This window comes from Pholis gunnellus (assembly GCF_910591455.1).
Source record: "Pholis gunnellus genome assembly, chromosome: 19".
NCBI classification, from domain to species: domain Eukaryota; kingdom Metazoa; phylum Chordata; class Actinopteri; order Perciformes; family Pholidae; genus Pholis; species Pholis gunnellus.
The window spans coordinates 12,411,494-12,432,630 of NC_136546.1; the positions used below are offsets into that span (position 1 = coordinate 12,411,494).

Genomic DNA, 21,137 nt, shown 5'->3' on the forward strand with positions numbered 1-21,137 from the left:
AACGCACAAATTACAACCCGAGGGCTCAAAGCCAAGTTCACACAGGCCTAGAGTGAGGGTCTCTGCTGCTGCACCAATACCAAAACCAACACTCACAGTGCAACAACACAAACACTTTGAATATACAAACGTGCTGACGACATATAACATCTTAAAAGGTGGGAGCAACTTCACCTTAGAGTATGAAAGACATTTGATTGACTTAAGCACTATGCAGTCATTTTAGAAAAATGATATGTTGATAAGTGCAGCTTTAAGTCACAAATATGACGACTTGAGGCTTATCTCGGATTTAACTTCTTTTACGCTTGAGATTTGACTGCCTGAAGACTTGATGTCATGTTTTTTTACCTGTTAAAATGGCTTTACTGACTTGACTTGGAGGAGAGTGGGCTGAGGCGACTTGATACTGAATTCCCTGAACACTTCACTTGCCTTGAAAACCCAAATCTTCTTAAATGTCAGTTTTTGACCTGCTAAACAGGTCACGTCAAGTTCCCTTTTCTGTTCTGTGTTCTGTCCGCGGGACACCGTCACCCATTTTACACATCAAAGTTGCCGGTATAGGTGTTGGGGAGTGCTAACGTTACATCGTGATGTGTCGAAAACAAGCTTTTGGTGTCTTCGGAGAGAGCTTTACGAAATGTGATGAATTAAATTGTCGTTAGGGTCTGAAGATAACAAGTTTGAAAATGAAAAAGTAAACTGGGAGATATACAAAGCAGGGAACGTAGCAGACATCTGTAAGCCGCTCCTCATCTCTGCTTGAGGCTAGCAGCTCGATGCTAATAGCTGCTACTAGCATAACACCGAACTGTGACAAACTGTCAACAGTTGAGGTGCATTATGCGTAAAGTAGGCAGCGGATTTTGATGGAGAAGAAGAATGGAACATAAAACAGTCAAAGCGATATATTTGGTTCAGCTGCATCGATTTAGGTATATTTTTTATAACTCTCTTTTGGGTCTGACAGTGTTACAGGAGTGCAATGCTAAGTACTCTAAACTTAAAACAGGTGTTTTCAAGTATTTTATATTACAAAAATACTGGACTTTTACCCTATAACATTATTTTATTTTAATAGATAGACATTGTGAGTTATACACAGTAAATTATGGTCAGATTTCTTTTTAGTTTATGTCGTTTGTTTTGGCTGCAGGTTCTGGCTCCTATTGTAACCACAGTGTCTAGTATCGTGGGCAGATGGAAATCGAATTGGATAAAAGTTAACACCATCAGCATCATCATCATCAAAGTAACCACAGACATACGATGAGGAATGTCTGATGTAGTCAATGTTAATACAATATGAAGAACTCTCCGCTCAGCTTTGTTATTACAATCCACTGATCTTCACATGTGCAGTTCTCAGAGCCAGATGATAAACGAGCATCGACCTGGTTATGTTGCATATACTGTGGTTTCACTCTGTCAACATTATAGAAGAGGTAAATCCTGCTCTACTATGGTCCCAGTTTGTTTATTAAGACTCTTACTTCCAAAAAATAGTTTTAGAATTATCAAATAATCTCAATTAACATGACAGGAATACAATACAAATCTAGAAGATGCAGGTAACATAACTCTTGTCCTAATTACACACAGACAATCTGACTTTTAATTCACATTAATTCAAAACAGTTCATGTGTTTAAACTGGGAATGTGACGCAGAATGTTACTTTCTCCTGAATCTACAAATCCTCACCACCTTTGTGGCACAAAATGATCTCAGACTCGTTAAGCGGCATTAAAACAACAACAACAGACTGCTCTTCTTGTGAAATTATAAGATAATTTCAAGCACATGTCTTGCAAGACAGGAAACCAAGACAGATAACCTCATTAGAGTTGTACAGTGTATGTGGATAGATGCGTTGATCAATGACCTTCTGCATGACAGGCCCATCAGCAGCAATGGTGATGTCATACGGAAGAGGAAGGGGGCTGGAGGAGTGGACTAAGAGATGGGGGAAGGAGGTTCTCATTAAAGTGAAAGCCTTACCGGATATGTCATGGTCCTCCGCTCAATAACACAGTAATGCAAGGGCACACAGCATGCTCTAACACACACACACACACACACACACACACACACACACACACACACACACACACACACACACACCAGGAGGAATGGTTCAGTAACACTCACAAACAAATACTCCCTCTTTTTCACACTTGCCGTCTTGTCCTCGTCTTGAGGAAAATGGGAATCCACTCTCGGACTTTGTTTAAAAATTCTGCTAAATGTGAGGAGATGGTGGACACCCGGCTGTTACAGTAATAGCTGAAGGTAAAACTGTGATAATCTCTAACTTTTGGGCACAAGAGATATCACTGCATCAGCTACAGCCTGGTACCCAGATGGATAGTAAGTATCTGTGTGAAAACATTCCCACAGGACCTCCACTTGATACATGGACTGCATATTTTTCTTTAAATGCAACTGTGAAACGGTGGGAAGTGCCGCGTTTGTCAGACAGAGACAGGGTGAGTTGAAGAATGTGGCCCCGAGGGTTGATGTCTGGCGTGGGCACAGAGCGAAGGCTCGCCCAGACACAGCAGGGGGGTTAAAGCATTCATACTTTGGTACAAGTATAGCAAATTCAGGGGTCTGCTCCAAAACAAGATGGATTAAAAAAGGACAGCTATTTTTGCATAATGATTGACTAAATTTGTCATGTGATGTAAAAACAACTGCAATGTAAAGTCTAAACCTGCTGTCTTTCTTATTCTTCTCTAATATTGATAGTAAACACATTTGGAATGAGCTATAATTGAACCAAATTTACAAAAGGCAACTGTCACAGAGAATGTGAGACTTCTGGGGCCCCTGGAGGTCTGAGGCCCAGGGGCAGCTAATCCAGGCTTGGATCATCTGAGCTGTTTTCCAGCATACTCTTTGAGTTACACTTTCACAGACATTCAAAGAGACCTGTCCTTGGTACTGAAATTAGCCAGTCTATTAAATAAGAGTGCTAAAAGACGAGAGCTCAAGCAACTGGAGCCTTCGGCAAGTGAAGTCAGAAGATCAACATAAACAACTCCAACTTGACAAAATGGGGATTTACCAGCACATTACAAAGCAATGACGAACCCTCCTGATCAACACCAGGTCTTCAAATCTGTCATCAGCTCAAAACAAGAGGGATCAGTCTCACACACACACTAAACATGCTGTTGGAGCACTACTGTATAAATGACAGCATTCCTGCAGCCTCGACTGTAGTTAAAAGTGCCAGATCCCGTCTGGTGAACGCACAGAATAACAGACTTAGCAGGTGTGGACTGCCAGCTATGACAGGTACACACATGCATGTTGGCTCCTTGTTGCAAACCGAAACACCTCGTAATAACAGACGCTGGCCCCGACCTTTGGCTTCCAAGCACGCTTCCAACACCGCTGGAGGAATAACGCTGTATTTGGGTTGGAAAACAAGAAAATGCTTGAAAAATTAAAGCTTTAAAATGAGAGCGATTGAGGACATTTTCTTTTATTGTAATAAAAAGAGGTTTGTATTGAAGCATCTCTGTGGACAAACACAGGACAACTGCAAGAGAGCACATGTGTGCAAACAACAGATGGGTCGAGCCACAAGTCAACTGCTGGGTGTGAAAACACAAACACTTCCTTTTTGGAGTAAATAAGAGGTTTATTTGAAAAACACACACATTTGATCTCTGAGAAACTAAACATTTTAAACACTGTTGGAAATTTGAACATCACTGAATTTGTTTTCAGAGAAAATTGGTGCTTTAGACTTTGTACAATACAACTTCAACAATAGCTTCAGTGAGACCTGTAATTTCATTGTGATTTGGTGATATAATCATCCCATTTCAGGTCAGAACATTGTGCTCAACTGGATGTTAAGTTATCAGATAATCAAAACAAGGTTCTCAACGTGGCCAGCTGTAAGAGCAGAGCTACATTCAGTCTGGATGCAAACCACAACTTGAGCGTGGAATATGAAATGTCAAGAGGTTCTACAGTGGAAGCCGGAAATTAAGACCAGCTCCACTAAAGATAATAAAAAAGTTAAGAGGTGCAATTTCACACGGAAAATGACATATTTTTAATAAACTGCTATTGTTAAACACATCACAGGACACATCACATTTGCAAAAAACTATTTCAGGCTTTCTCAACACATAAAATGTTACAATATCTCAAAGGTGGAAAAAAATGTATAACTTGTGTAACTTGTAGTTATTTTTACAACAGCAGCAGCAGCAGCTTGGACATTCAGCATGTTAGGAAAATAGAGGTGACATCAACATCATTATGGCTTTTTGTGCGTACAACAGCAAAAAAAATAAGCTCTGCTTATTTCCATTGAAAAGCTTATGACATGTATCCCAAAGCAGCACCATATAAAGACATTTGAATGGTTTATTTTCCACAAAAAAAGTGAATTAGAAGTTGATGAAAACACAAGATTATAGTTTAAACTTTAAGACGGTTTTAAGACTTAAACGGACCTTTTAAAAAAAAAAAAACACAGATCAAAAGCATAAACATACAGCATATGTGATATACACAATATGGTCGTCTTTGGCATATTACACATATGTGCAACTACAGCATTAAGCTAATGCTTCATGGAATCGTTACTTTCTGAGCATGTTACCGTGATTTGGAGAGAGTTTGGGCTGCTGGGAAGTAAGAAAGCATTTCCTGTCAAAGATGTAGTGCATGGATGCGTCTGATGGCGCACGCATGGATCTGTGGATGCTGGAAATAAAAACCGGATGATGATTCTAAGTGTGTATTAGTGAGAGTAGAGTGTAGCCTCACAGACTAGAGCCTTGGCACTAAGTGAATGAGGTTGTAAAGTAGAAACTCCAGAGAGGAAATAAAGTCTAGTTACAGAAACAATGGCTGCTTGTAAAATATTTATAATGACACAATGGATGCTCTTTCGGATGGCTGCAACGATTGTATGTTATGGAACATTTCATGTTGATGATGTGTTCTTTAACTGAAGCTCAGAAGAGCCCAGTGATCTCCTCTGTGACCGGGTCTAGGTCAATGTCGTAGAAACAGGGTCGGGTTGGCAGGCCAGGCATGGTGCTCATCTGAGGGAGACAAAAGACGAGGGAGAGAAAATGACTTACAATAGTCAAAATCAAGTTGTAATCTTTTTCCATGACCAACGGTTTCATGTTCTTAATGTAGCTTTGGTTCCAGGTTGTTGGGTCCAATTACATTTTAACCTATAACATTTTGAGGACTTAAAGGATCCCCTAACCAAATGTTTGCTGATTTAGTATATTATCTTGTTCAATTCATACATATCATAAGACACAAAAAGCACACAGGGACAGAAATCCATTCAAATTTCAAAATAATTAGGTTTTTTTCAGATCCTTCTTCTGCTGTTTTTGCTCCCTTTCAGTGTGCTGTAGTACGACTGATATTTGTTCACCAAATTATTCTGTTATTCTGTTGAATAAAAGTGAAAAAAAGGCACTCGCACTGTGTGTTGCTTGTATAATTATTTACAGCCTTTCAGTCTAAACGATGAGGCTTTTAGTTGTTAAAAGTCAAACAATCAAGAATGCTGCAAAACTGTTCGAGACAATGCAGCTACACTGAAATATGTCGCATAATAAATTCAACATGTACACTAAATAAATAAACCGATACATCTGAAATAAATCAACACTCAAATGAAGACTTGAGTTGCATCTTCTCACAAGTACGTCTGCAATCTAGCGCTCTTCATGACAAAGGTGTGCAGATATACTATTAAACTCATAAGTGACGTGAAACATTTCAGCATTGCTAAATCACTGTAATATCAGCAGCTGGTTCATATTATTTAGTCTGTCTTTAAACAAGAGTCTCGTAAAAATGTCAGCAACATCAGAACCAAATAAGATTGAAACCTATAATAAGCTAAGCCTCATATTTTGCAACAACACAGCTGTTCTGCACCAAAAGACAATGCACTAATGCTCCGCCTCCAGCTTTGCGTAAATGGGGCAGAAGAAGACCAACCCCCTACAGCTCCAATGACTATAATCTAGACTCATTTACGTCTGGGCAGACAGATGATCAATGTGTTGACAACCTACACTTTAGCACTGATGAACTTAGTCAGAACAAAGTCACCACTGTCTGTGGCTGTCGCCAAAACATAGATAGCAAAAGGCCACCTCACAGATGCGAGGCAAAGAGAGGAGGCTAGGTACAGATCTGTGGTGGTAAGACGGTTCTCGTCCTGATGGAGTAAGATTGGCTGCAAGAGTTTTGATTTGTCCAAGAAGTAGCTAAAAGAGGCCGTAAGAACCAAGAATGTAAATTATAGAACACGCATTGACGAAATGTTCGTAAAGTGAGTACAAGTGATCGACTGAGGGGGATTTTTTTGAACCAACAGATTTGTCTTAGTAGGTCTCTTCAACTGACAATAATCAAGTGTGTCGAGCTTTGACGATCATCAACATAATAATAAGAATTACTTTTCAAAGTATTTCCGACTTGATGGATATAAAAACACAAAGAAAATTGCAGTGTTCGCGACAAATGGTGACATGACATTTATCTACAGCACATGTAAAAGGCTTTTAAATGTGGAGAGTGTCCACCTCTACAGTATGGGTGAGTGAGTGTGATCCTGCATGTAAGATCCCTGCTGCTATGACCAGCTGACAGCAAACGTCTATCCGGGAAATCCATGTGGAGTTATATTGAGACAGATTTAATGGGGGAAAAAAAACCCCAAAGCAGCCGACTGAGGAAATGATTCCTAATGCAATTTGTGACGTGAACAGCAGAGAGATCATGTGAATGAAGGCTCGTGCGTACAGTCAACGAGACCAGATATTCACAGCATGAGCTACGGTTAACAGTGTAATTTGAAAAAAAAGTCATTTTATTTAGGTGCCAAAACTAATCTGAATCCACATTTCAAGTCAAGAAATGTGCAACTCCAGTGTTTGCTGGATGGCAGATACAAAGATGTAACACTTTATCCTCTCCCAAAACTCGGCCACATCCTCCCAACCGAGCCGAAAAGTAAATCATCTCGCTCATTAGACAGGGAGCGACATTCTTTGCGCGCCTCCTTTCTTCTGACCCAGGGCCAGCTTTATGGGCCCATTAGTGGAAATGAGACGGGAGGAAGTGACCAGCCAATTTCCTGTCCGAGGAAACGCAGCTCTGCATTTAAACGAAGGGACTAAATGAGGAGAACGTGCTTACATCATCCCACGGAGCGGCTGCTGACTGCTGACGCTGGTTGGCCTGACGTAAACAGTGACCGCTGTTACGCGACACCGTTCTGACGACATCCGTCAATAAGGCTCCAACCACGGATGACTCAGACTACGAGCAGATTTGAAGGAATTCGATATCAGTGCATCACCTTTTAGTCTAATGGATGCATTAAGGACAGAGTGATTCATTCATTTCTCCTTCTAGTTGTGACAGCACAATGTCCGAACACTATTGCATGACGCCATAACAAATTGCTCAGCTTTTGACTTACATTAGGTGACTCACAGTTGAAGCACAATCTACGACTTGGATCAGCATGCAACTCTCCCTGCTGAATCATCAGTATAATAGACTGAACCACCTTATAGAGATTAAGGTGCTTTAGTAGCCAGAATATCTGGTTCTTCGATGAAAAGTCAAAAAGGTACAAGCATGCATCTTTAAAAAGGTAGACAAAGAAGTTAGCTACGACTTCCAAGGTGCAGTTTGCCAAGAACCATCCAATCGCAGAGCTAAAAATTTTGCTGTATGTGCCCTCTTAAAGGTGGATGGTAAGCTTAAGATAACAGTTTTGAGAAAACTGGCAATACAATAAATCAATTTACTTTTGGATTCTGTGTCATTTTTGCAATTATGGCGCTGTGTTATGTACGGTTTCATTCTGTTCTGATCCGGCCCTCTTACAAATGTCCAATAAGACGAGACGTAGACTCACGTACACCATAATTCAGTTCTATATAGTAACTATATTGGTCTAAACTGAAGCTTCATTATGTATAACAATAAGCGGCTTCTTGAACGGGAAAGAAGGCAAAATTGATCGTATTTCACACTTCTAAACAGGACTTAAACGTCCACAGAAATGAGCTATAACTACGATACAATGTGGTCAGAAAGCATGACAATGCACCCGTCTTACCGTTCTAAATAGTAATGTAGGACTTCAATTAAGAAGAATCTCCATTCGCCCAGGCACCACGGTTTCGCTCAATTAAATTGATGTGGAAGCTCAGATCACAGAAACATACGACACAAAACCTTTAAACTCACTAAAAAAAAACTGCTTCAAAGTAACTTGATTTTCAAAAGTACTTTTTGCTGTTGGTGCACATTTAAATATCAAAAGATGCCAAAATGTGAAGAGTAACTGTCTTAACTGTCAAGGTTTTGAAAGCAACAAAGGATGTGCTGTTCTGCATCGTCCTCGCCAGCCTGAGAACAAGTTGGCACTCGCAAAATGACACAACACTCCGTGGCTAAAGTTGGAAACTCCACTCAGCCAAATAAGTCCCTCTATTGTACCAAACACAATGCGTCTTTGTCAGGGGAAACCCTGGAGGAGACAATGTAGCTGGAGTTCTACCCCCCACCGACTCTGGAGAAGAGTCTCGGTCAACAACAGCACAGTCGCTACACAAAAGGAATGAGGAGATTATGGAATTGTGCCATTTAAGATTAATGGCCCGTTAGCGGGAGGAAATGTGGAAATCAGTGTGAAAAACGCTAAACGGATTCTCTTTATGTTGGGCTGTATGTTCATCTAGTGAAGTTGCTTTATTGGCGGTGAGACAAGTTTGAAAAATGAATGTATTAAATAACCCATTGACTAGAAAGGTGGAGTTACATTGGTGAGATCGAAGAGTTTATGGGTTCAGTTTGAATTCTCAACAGTGAGAATGAATTACTTCCTTAAGGGAGTAATTCACAGTGACAAGTTGCAAACATTTACTCTGCAAGTCATGTTTAGGGCTAAATACATGTTCGGCAGTCACACATTAGACAAAAACATATTTACACAGATGCAGTGTTGATGCATAGGGACAAAGCTTCAATTTCCAGTCCTATTACGTTTTATCTCTGCATCAGTTTGACTGTAACTGAAGCAAAACTACAGTTGAAGAACAGGTCAGTTTCACAGATAACAACATGGCTGGATTTATTGAGTTTGTCGTAGGTCTTTGGGTCATTTACAAAGCCAGCGAAAATAAATGAAGACCCACTTCTATCTCGTGTGCTGTTTCTAATAGATGTAATCACAGATCTACAACATGTTGAACATTAACCATTTGGGACCATGTGGCATACGTTTTGGGTTTAATGCTGCAGTGGATGCAGCTCCAGCGGGATATGAACCCTAAAGAGATCTATTGTTCTGCCTGCGACCCCCTCCCTCACATATCTGAAGAATGACATCAGCCCCTTCCTGATTCTTCACCCTGTAAAGACCCTTAACCCCCCCCTGCAGACCTCCCCCTCCTCTCTCACTCTCACGCCCTCACCGCCTCAGGACTTTAGAGATCGGTCTTCCTCTTGGAGTCTCGTGTGAACTGAGAGATTGTCAATGCTTTGCCAGATATTTAAAAATATGCATTAATAAAAAAAAATGTTAAAAAGAAGGAAAATCGAATGAAATGATTTTTGCTTTAAGTAGTAGAGAGCATGTAGATGCTGAATCGTGTCCCCTTTACATGCTTTACTATTTGGTTGAGGTTTGAACATGTCTATGGGTCAGTCTGGCAGAGTTCAAAGAACAATTTGGAGGCTTCCTTTGGGTTAGGAGTCACAGTTCAAGGGTTGTCAGCGTGCCAGTGGCTCCGCGGGCCGCAGCAGATCAAAGGCAAGGTTGGGAGACCGGACAGGCGCCACATCCAAGACACTGCCATGCCTTCCCAGCATGCCCGGTGTTTGACACCTCTGCCTCGGCGTATCAAAGCCCATCACCTCAGGGCACTCTGGTGAAACAGCGGGAGGCAAAACGCTAAGGAAGCTGCTACCTTCCTGCCCCGGCCCATCATCAACCGAGAGGCTCCAGCTAGCCCAGCTCTCTTCTAAGCAGCTCAGTAACACGGTTATGGTTTCCCAGAAGTGCAGATTAGGCTTTTAATTACTTAAGTTAATTAGTACAGTCAAACTTAAATTCTGTCCACGACGCTGAGAGATCAAAGTGAGCAGCTGGAGTCATCAGTGTTTGCAAACGCACATGGAAACATACAAGAGGCTCTGTGCACAGGGTCAAAACACAAGTTCACCATAAACACGTCGCTATAATTTCCTGTGGCGTAACAATGCAACAATCTGTGGTTCTAAGGCAAAAACGCGTATTAAGCCCTCAGGGTGAAGCCTAACGCGTTCCACATTTCACTTTAAGCCTAAATAGTTGGGATGTTTTTGGCCACTTGGGACCAGTGAAAAGACTTTGTGAACACAACATTGAAATATCGTCACCGTTCCAGTTGACATGGAACTTGTTAGCAAACAGCTGCTTATTAACACATCAGAAACATTATCAGTCATTTGAGAGTTGGGATTTTGTCCATCTGGTAAATCTAAGTGCAATCGTCCCGTTCGCTCTGCTTTTGGTCTTTATCATCTCCTGAGCTAAATATCAGGCTCTTTCGCTGCTAAATGCTCTCACCCTGTCTGTCTGAGTTTTGGTGCTGAGCTGGCAGTGTACAGTGGGTTTTTAAGTTTAGATTAGTTACCCGTGCTATGCTATATATATTGTACATACAAACCTCTGCTGTACAGCGTGGTATGAAGGTGGTTGAGGTACTTTAAAGTGTTGTACAGTACAGTTTGGAGTATTTTACTAAATGTAGACTTCAGCTTTTATCCTGCCCTGAAGTTTCAGTTCTTAACAATGATGGCACAAACGCATTAGACACACTGTAAATGACAGTATATGCATTCATCACATCTATGCATTTTTGTGGATCCAGTCACTTTTCAAAAAGCTCAGTGATCGTGAGCTATAAAAAGGCACAAAGACTGAAGTTAGCATTAGCCGGCTGCTTTAAACTCTTGCAGACTACAGTTACGTACCGTTCCCACAAGTGGGAAGATGAAACCAGCCCCGATGCTAGCACGAACATCTCTGATAGGCAAAACAAATCCAGTGGGTACACCCTTCTTGTCAGGCATATGGGACAGGGACAGGTGAGTCTTCGCCATGCAGATGGGCAATGAACCATAGCCCTGGTTATAGGAAAAACAAAACAAGGAACTTGGTTAATATGTGTGCGTTTGTGTAAGTGTGACAGAGAAAGGAGATGATCTGTGCATCCGTTGGTCACCTGTTGATTGTAGTAATCTATCTTGGCCTTGGCCTCTGGAGACAGCTCAATGTCATCAGCTCCATATACTTTTTGTGCGATTGTTCTGATCTTCTCTACAATCGGCATCTATGGGGAAAAACAGTGCGTCAGAGAAAGGTGGAAAGAAACAAGCAGTCCGGCCAAAGGGAATAATTGAAAAAAATTATACTTAGTGAATAAACATCAGTTTGACGTCAACAATAAAACCAGTGACTCTGGGAGTTAAATCATGCGGCATGTTTGACATTGACTCATACTAGACACTGCATTCCTTTATAGTGCCAGAACTGTGGACTGGTGAGATTTTAGCTAACAGACGTTTCTCTTTCTACTAAGCCATGTTGAAGCCCATGGCCAGAGCAAAAGACAGGTTCTGCTGTTTACTAGAGTCCAACCCGCGGGTCGGCTTCAGCTGGATCCTCCTTTTCAGACAGATTGGTCTCTGCTACGCACACTCTAGATTGTTCTCCTCACTGGGGGTGTTTTGGGGCCTCTTCATCCTTAAAGCTACCCTGTCCCCCTGCTCCACCACGAGTCCAATCCTGAGGTTGTCTGTCACACCACACACCCTCCAAGCTCCCCTGTTCACTGAACTTTCATCTTATCATCACCCAACAGACTACCCGAAAACATAATGAATTCAGCCATGTCTGTTGCTGGCACGAAGCGATACAAATATTATAATATCCTTATGAGACACTAATTATGACGAGTATTTTCGTATTTCTTAAACATGTCTGGAGGGGAACTTGGATTATGATTCAATCATCAGTTGAAGAAAAAAAATGCAGATTTTCCAAGGAGAGCATCTGCTCTCACCTCGATGTTGTACAGGAACTGGAAGTTGCCGGGTCTGCTGGCAGCCTCATTCACAGCTTGGGCCAACTCTAAGGAGCCTCGGCCGCCCTGCGCCCAGTGGTGACACGGCACAGCATCGGACGCTCCGCACTCTTTCGCTATCTGACACGCGAGCTCAATCTCTGCCTGGGTGTCTGTCCTACAGGGTCACCAAGGGAAACAAACTACTTATTCAGAGACTGAATGAATGGAACATAAATGGTGCTTTTGTGGGCCCAAGGAATCCCATCTCAACTGTAAGCCCATTGATTTGACTATATATTACGAAAAACTTGGTGATTCATGCTAGGTGATGTTTTTGAGGACGTGCGTGTCTGCATGCATCTTACTTAAAGACATTGAGCGCCACCACGACTGGTACCCCAAACAGGTGTGCAATTTGGATCTGCTTCCAGAGATTGCTCCGACAACCACCCGCAACTAGACTCAGATCCTAGAGGAGAAACAGACAAGAGAAACAAAGCAATGGTCAGGAATGTATTATTTTAATTCAACTGAACCCTACTGTGTGCAGTTATTCAGTTATCACTCTCACATTGTATAGTATTATGTGCAGAGTACATTAATAGCGTATTGTGCAGCTACTCCAAGTTTGATGGCAGTAATCCAATCTTGCATTCTGTGTGTGTGTGTGTGTGTGTGTGTGTGTGTGTGTGTGTGTGTGTGTGTGTGTGTGTGTGTGTGTGTGTGTGTGTGTGTGTGTGTGTGTGTGTGTGTGTGTGTGTGTGTGTGTGTGTGCAGCCCCAGGCTCAGAGCAGTAAGGCCATGCAGGTCCCATAAATTAATTTCCATGGCTCTGTTTTCCTCAGTACTTCTGGTTTTCATTACAGGCTTCACAATTAACTTATACTGCTTCATTATTTACTCAGCTGAAGCAGCCTGAAAGACCAGTGATTTTGGCCAGATATGAACACACACACACACACACACACACACACACACACACACACACACACACACACACACACACACACACACACACACACACACACACACACACACACACACACACACACACACCACTTTGCTAAGACCCACCTTCACGGAAACCACATGCAAAGGTTGTATTTGTGCGGTTAATCAAATAAGTGCTGTTAACCATGTTAGTGGGCGAAGTATTTATGCATATAGGAATTACATATCTGTGAGAATACAGACGAAGGCAGATTTGTTATACATCTATTTATTGCATTAAACACAAATCTCTTTAAGCTTTTATTGGCTTATGCCATTGATGTGTTTTTACTTATTTTCCCACAACTTGTCATAGCCATACATTCTCTAAAACATCCGTGTATAGGCTAGACGAAAAAAAATAATAAGAATCCAGGTCAAATTTACTACAGTAACACTATATCTTAACTGAAATGAATGACATGCTATGGCTGTCGGGGAATATGACCTGAAAAGCTGGCTTGTGTCTACACGGGACTTGACATTAACCTTTTTGTGCATGAAATGGTCCCGTGTTTGATGATAGACAGGGAAGCAGTGCTGCTGGCAGCGGTTGTCACGATTTTCAGCAGAATTAAATTGTTTATTATAGCTACCGTGTTTGTGCTAGCTCTCCCAATGTACTTCACAGTCCACATTTTGCTAGAATTGACATGTCATTAAAAGTTAAAGCTGCGACTCAGGTCGGAGTCTTACATGGGAATGTCAAGGCCATGGCTCCCTTGGCAGTCCATTCAAAAACACAACACAAAACAACCAGGCAGAATATGAGCACATGATTGTTTTATAATTGGGGCCTTGGAGCTTTAATTTTCCTGTAAACATCCTGACCTTAACGACTAAATGCAATAAAACAGGCTGGGTTAATTATTTTAACTTGATTGGAAGAGATGGACCAGCCCCCAAACTCCTCTGCTCAAATATGTCGTGACATGTAAACACACATAGAGACACATACATTTATTATTATTATGTCTCCCTCAAGTTTATATTTTTGTCAGTGGCTATGCTTCTTATTTTTAAGTCGATTTGTGTGCATTTATGCATATCTATGGCTCATACCTCATCAATGTACTCTCTGGGTAGAGGTGCCCCAGCTGACACCTGAAAACACACAAAGACAACAAATATTCACACACACTTCAGTATTCGGTAACATTCAGCAATATATTGCTTTATTTTCCATCTAGTTTGACCTTTTGGACACATATTTGACCACAGAGAGGAGAATTTAGTGCATATAAAGGTCACTGTGTAGATATATCGGTTGATTGTACTGCAGATGTATTTGTACAAAGATAACTTTTAGTGATTGTGTAAACTGGTTAACTAATCAATTAAAGTTCTTCAACAGCACAGCAGCTTTTTCATGACCATAAAAAGCATGTTACTGGGTGACTGTGACACTTCACCCAGTAGGTTTATGTCATTCTAAGGCAGTGTAAAAGACAGAAGTAGGTGAAGTGGCCATCTAACTGGTGGACTGTGATACGTTATGTCAACTTACATTTGGTCCACCGCCGTGCATCTTCAACGCTCGGACAGTTGCAACCAGCACCACCACATTCGGCCTCAGCCCTGACGCCCGACATTTGATGTTGAAGAACTTCTCCATCCCAATGTCCGCTCCAAAACCAGCTTCCGTCACTGTGAAGAAGCAGATTTCCATTTAAAAAAATGAACTATTGAGTGCATGTTAAGATTCTGGTCAGTATACAATCATCTCATCTTATGTTTGTGTTCTTTAGAAGAGGAGAGAACTTAGGAATTGCCAAATAAATTCTCTGCACCAAACCAAAACTGTAACAGCAGCACTTGGAAAAGACTTCCAAATAGGGAGTGAGGTTCATGGTGATAGCGGAAACATGCTGACCTGATCTTGAGCCAGTCACTTACCTCTTGTTTAATACCATTTTGACCTCAACCCAACTTTATATACACCACAGGTTCAGTCTGACATCTTGAAAGAATCATGGGAATAAGAGGCGAGTCTGACTGTGTTTCTGTCTGAGCAGTGAGGCTGTATTGAGTAATGGGTTCACTGTAAGGGCTCTCAAAGAGACAGAGCGCCTCCGATATGGACGGCCCCACACTCAGGCCTCTTGAACGGGCTCCAAACAAAGCAAATAGTCCACCTGGAATCACGGCCTTGTTGAGATAAGGTTTCCGGTTACTTATTGTGTGTGTGTGTGTGTGTGTGTGTGTGTGGCACCATTGTGGTGGACCGAAGCTAGAATTTTACAGGAAGGCTGAGGTTGATTTCGAGCCCAACGTGTTTCAGTGAGATTTGAACGACCTCTGGTGTTTCTGGAGAAGGCTGGTTTGGTTTAACAGCAAAGGTTTAGTGACCATCATATTATTGTAATCAAGATCTAGTCGGTTTTTTAAAATCGTATCCCACTAGAGCGTCAGTTGCTCATTGCATGTGGGGAGCCGGCCAAAACTTGACTCACTCTGAACGTCTTCCCTGAATTCACTGTGTACGTTGTTGGACTCTACAAACCAGAAGCATTCACCTTCTGTATCATCTTTGAGGCAGCAGCCTCTGTCGTGGACACAATGACCATCACTCTTCAGGTGTAATTCAATTAAAAGGATAATACTGAAATGTGACTAGACAAATTCAATTTCTGTGATAAATGATGTTCACATGCTTGTGAGTGCAAAGATTTATCTACACAGTGAATGCTGCCCGTTTTATAGAGTGCAGTAAAGCTGTCATGAAGGAATGATTTGGATCACTTCCTTTTGGATGGAAATTAATTATGTTATCGATTCTAGACGAAAAGAAAGAAAATATTTTAAAATTCATTGTTTGGTGACAAGGGAACATCGTATATATGAATCTTTAAGTAAGAAAGGGAGTTATTTAATGTAGTTTACAGTGCTTGAGGCTTTACTGAGAAAACAAGTGTTTCTATGAAGAAATGCATCACTCTGCTGTGTGCGGTTTCTCTGCATTACTCGGGAATGTATGATTTATTTGAGCAGGGATGAGCAAAAAGACTGCAAGGAAGGGAGGAGAGGAGAAGGAAGATAAGTGGGAAAGAGACAAAGAGCTGAAGTAAATGAGAGAGACGAGAGAATCGTCTGGGTACAAGAACAATAGGAAGTAAAGCATCATTTTATTGCTCGGACTTAACAGCTTCTGGGAATATGACGATGTTGACGTTGAGCAGAAATTGTGGCTCGGGGGGCCTTGGCTGCATCGCTCTCTCTCTCTCTCAATGTTAAACAAAGCAACAAATTACGCCTGCGGGATGAGCACAAGAATGTAACGAGGCTTTATGTGGCCTCGACCGCTGACAGAGAGAGCAGTGGTTCTCGTTAGCGCCACACTAGAGCTTTGGCTCTGAATCCTGAACCAGCCTGCCAATGAAAACATTCTTAGGATCAGGATTTGAGGGTATTTCCATAAATTGTGCGATGATCTCCCAACAACTGACCACAGAAGTACTCCTACCGCACATGCACAACAATGCAGAGCAGAGAACAAGTACTACGACACGATGACATTACACCAAGCAGCCGATTGACCCCGGAGGACGTCAGGAGGAAACACTCGCAAGCTTCCTGTTCTGTGTGACGACCTTGAACTGGCCAGTAACAAGAGGGGAAGAGGAGGTCGATGTTGTTGTGTGTGAAAAGAGAGCTGGATGGTGTTACCACCAGTCAACGCATTAGCATCAGCACCCAGGCCAGTAAAAACTCTAACGGAGAAGGCTGGAGAGTAGGCGAGAGCTACACAACCTTCTGTTTTCCAGTTGGAGTTGTTGCATTTAGTTGGGCTGCAAATAATGATTCATGTCATTATTGATTAAGCGGTTGATTCTGTTCTTTATTATTCGGTTTTCTTTAAAATGTTATGAAAACAGAGATATTCAATATTGAATTATATAAAAATAAGAGAAGCAGGAAATATCTGTATTTGAAAAGGTCCATTTCCTGTATTTTTTTACTATGGCCTTTTTCTTAGAGGGATAATTTGGTTGTTTTGAAGTCAGCAAGCCGACCGCCATCTATTTAAGGTAATACACCGACTGTGGATAAGTTCGTCATACAACCCCACTCAAAAACACCCAAATTATCCCTTTAAATTAATATTTGATCTTAAAAATTGGTGTTTATCAATTATTTCTCGACCAACTAATGGATAAATCTACTAATAATTTCTGTACCACTTCTTCATGCGTACTATCACACGATGAAAGCGCGGTATTAACCGCACATTTACATAAAAGGGATAGTTCGATGGCGGTTGGCACGCCCCCAGTATGAAAAAGCAGCCAGGAGTACAGACAATGAAATGTACTGCTGTGGTTGGGAACATATTTTAACCACCTAAAATAAATGCCCATCTAAGTGTACAGTATATTAAGAATATTTTCACTCCGTTTACGTTTCACTTTCCGCTCCACGTTGAAATTGAAAGATATTTTGAATAAAGCACACACTGCATGATGATCATTGCCCTGTTCCTGTGTCAGTGCTCCCGTCTGTCTCTCCAAACTGCGGGTGTACTGTCCCTTTAATGCACTTCTTTTTAGTGATTGTGCTTTAATTACCAGTGCATAATTATGCATAATGCATACAGAAATCTGGGATGGAGAAATTGAAAGTGATGTCGAAAAGGTTTTAGAGCTTTAAATGTTTTGCATGCGGAAAAAATATCATAATTTCTCTTTTTCAGTGGCCACGTCTCTAAAAGCCCAAAAGATTTGTTGCTTTAGTTTAGGGAGGCTGTGCGGTGTGGGAACTCTTGCAGTAAAACAGTGTCAGGGGGTTATCTGCGTTCAATACTCCAGACTGGTAATGATACAGGAATCCCTCACATCTGGCATGTGGAATCCATCCCCCAGCAGCCCCCTCGTCGCAATAGCAGCATTTTCCAATTTTAAGTCCAGATCCCAAAGTGACTTGAAAAACACACAATAATACAGAGCATGATAAAGGGGTTCTCTCACACACACTCACACACACACACACACACACACACACACACACACACACCCCAACAACCCTCTGAGTTCACAGAGAGTTCATCTACTTCTTTTGCCACATGAGCAGAGTTTGCAGAGATAACTTGACTGTGAATTATTATATTATATTATTATTATTATTATATATTGTAATATTACATTATAAGACACTGAGACATAAGACATGGAGCCACAATAGTATTTATTGTAAGTCTTGTTTCTGGCCTCCTGTCATATCCAAGTCCAATATTCCTTCTAGTTCTGGTCTCCAACTCCTGAGAAACAGTATCTGGATCTTAAGCAACTAAATACTTCACTGTGTTCACCAGCCAGTCGCTATAATTGTCTTTGGTGCTGAGCAGCTGCCTGCTGCGTCCAAAACAAGGCTGATGAGAACGGTGAGAGTGAACCAGGGATGATAATGGTCTGTCAGGTTGTCACTGTCACATTACACACAGTCAGTCGATCCATTATTCAAATAAAAATACTGAGCCAAATGTATTTGGAAGAGAAGACAAAAGCGAACAATAAAATGATTCCCCATATTACCCAGACAGTCTGTTGTAAATCCATTACAATCCTTCTTTAAAGTGGAGCTCATGGACTTGCTGTAGTTATGCATGTTTTCTTGTGCAATGAGGGATTACAAGCAACATTTTGAACGCGCTCTCCATTTCACCTCCAAAAAAAGTAGTACAGATAATCCAGCCTAAACCCTTCAGACTCCCTCATCGTGTTTCATCTTAGCAATTACTTTGGTGTCTAGAATGCTTTTACAACCAATAAAAATAATGACCCAAGTCCAGACTGCATTTGCAGTTACATTCACTTTCTTAATTTCGCTATAATTATTCTTTTCAGTGGTGCCAGATAAAATAAGTGTGTAGCATCAGAAAAATAAGGGCCTGAGAGGGAGGGAGTTACATGCGTCCCAGCTGCAGAGGGAGAAAAAGGAGGGAGGTCGAGTTCCTGGCATACCTGAGAGTCAGGTAACAAACACACAGACAGACAGACAGGGGGGTGGGGGGGGGGGCAAGATGGAAATAAGTGGAGAAGAGAGGTTGAGTGTAAAACGCATACGAGCCTCTCTGCTCCAGTGTTGTGAAACCCAACTCTCTGCTCACGCTGCCGACACATTTGCTCACAGATGACAGCTTGTGTAAATGTTGTGTGTGTCCAAAGAGTCACCCATCTCCTTTTACCCGCTATTGCCCTCACAGAAAACTCTCCCACGTACGCAGAAACATAAGCCTCGACGTGATTGACGCGTACATCAAACTCACCTGACAAAACTCAACAACACACACGAGTACATTCCAAACATACTTCTGCAGCCAAAGTAAATGAGGACGGACTGACGGCAGCGGGATAGATAGACAGATAAAAATGGAAATACTCAAGTATGCTTTGACATTGAAGGGATTAGTGTGGTTTACTCTAAAGCATTCCAGGGGCTCTTAAGATTATCAATCAGCTTCCTTCCTCTCGCTCTCTCCTGTATTTTTTTTTTTTTACGCAATCTTTCCACCCGTTTCCTAGAAAGTTACGCAGCAGCAAGACACCAGAGCAGCACACGAGTAGTCAACCGGAGGAAGTCAGAACAGAGCCAGAACTATGAAGAATGTAGGCCAAAGGTTGCAGAAGCAGGGGAGCAAGCTGAAGTTCATGACTGGTGTAAATTGTAAATTGTAGTTTTAATCTGCCCTGCTAAGGAAGCTTGGGCCTTTAATCCCTCCACACCTGGGGTTCCTAGACTCTGCAGTCAACATCTTGTGGTCTGTCATCCCCGAAGGCTTTGTGGGTGTGCGTCTGCTTCAGCTTGTGCGTGTGTATGCGTGATCTGTATGCACGGATTGTGCGTTCTTACCCACAAAGCCGTCCCGTCCGACCAACTTCAAAGCCAGCTTGTCTGCCAGCACAGAGGAGTTGCCATGGGCGATGTTGGCGAAGGGCCCAGCATGGACAAACACCGGCGTACCCTGCAACAATAAGAGGGGCACACAAACATGCAGGAGCAGTTGAGGAAACAGTGCAACCCACAGCAACTCACCCGATCCAAGTTGAAATAAGGACCAACAACGTTCTTTCAAACTAAATCCAATATCTTTCAGAAACGTAAATAAATGCGGAAGTGTGGATGCACTTTGGCTGGCACTGTGGTTGTCTAAACAGCAGGCACAAGTTAAGAGGTACTCAACTGGCACGGCAGCCCAACTACGGGCCAAGCTTCCTTCCCCTGCTGATCCTCAAAGACTGGACACACACACACACACACACACACACACACACACACACACACACACTGAAAGAGCACTTCAAGTGTAAGTTACCGCCTCTGGCAGACACACAGGCCACTGCAATCACTTTCAGCGAGGCAGCGCAAAGTGCAATACATGCGGGGAACACGTCATATGCGCAGCATTTACAGATCAAATAAATGTGAAAAGTCTCATTAAAAGTGGAGCTTTGACTGTTGGATATCACAGTTTGTATGGTTACTTCTCCAGAGATGTAAGCGATTTCCCCGGTAGGACCAGAGAGACTTCACAGCAATGTGCTCAAAATGGATGGATATTCATGCAACGATATTTTCACAACATAGTTATGCAAGTAGGCGGCTTTCTCTTCATCGTGTATAATTTACTATGTACGCCACACTAATGTTGTACCTTGGATGTTGTGACCACTGTGTGTTGTTCGTATTGTTGGGGTTGTTTGCATTTAACAGCTCTGCAACATTCATTCAAAGATATTTTGCAGTGTGCATTCAGCTAAGACACGGAGAGGTCTACTGCTCAAGGTAACGAATCTATGACTGAGATCCTATGAAAATGAATGAGAAAACTGTTCAAGAAGAAAGCTGGGGAAAGCCAAGTGACCCATTGTTACGCTGCATGAGAATTCCTTGAGAGGGAGGGAAAAAGGAAGGATGGGAAGGAGTTGCATGGTTTTCTAAGCTTTTGTTTGCATACCTCTCCCTCTGCCTGCATAAACAGCCTCCCCTCAGAGGAGTAAATCAGCCATTT

General features: G+C 41.9%; 1 protein-coding gene across 3 annotated transcripts in view; it reads right to left on the minus strand.

Moving 5' to 3' along the window:
- Window positions 1-3,658: 3,658 nt before the first annotated feature.
- Window positions 3,659-21,137, minus strand: part of mthfd1l (methylenetetrahydrofolate dehydrogenase (NADP+ dependent) 1 like) — a 32,548-nt gene continuing 15,069 nt past the window's right edge. For all 3 annotated transcript variants that reach the window (XM_079180784.1, XM_079180786.1, XM_079180785.1), the window contains exons 20-27: window positions 19,979-20,090; window positions 14,640-14,779; window positions 14,195-14,236; window positions 12,508-12,611; window positions 12,140-12,317; window positions 11,300-11,407; window positions 11,049-11,201; window positions 3,659-5,080 (exon numbers count right to left, since the gene is read on the minus strand). In XM_079180784.1, coding sequence (XP_079036910.1) covers window positions 4,991-5,080; window positions 11,049-11,201; window positions 11,300-11,407; window positions 12,140-12,317; window positions 12,508-12,611; window positions 14,195-14,236; window positions 14,640-14,779; window positions 19,979-20,090 — 927 coding nt within the window. In that variant the 3' untranslated portion in view covers window positions 3,659-4,990. The remainder of the gene's footprint in view (window positions 5,081-11,048; window positions 11,202-11,299; window positions 11,408-12,139; window positions 12,318-12,507; window positions 12,612-14,194; window positions 14,237-14,639; window positions 14,780-19,978; window positions 20,091-21,137) is intronic.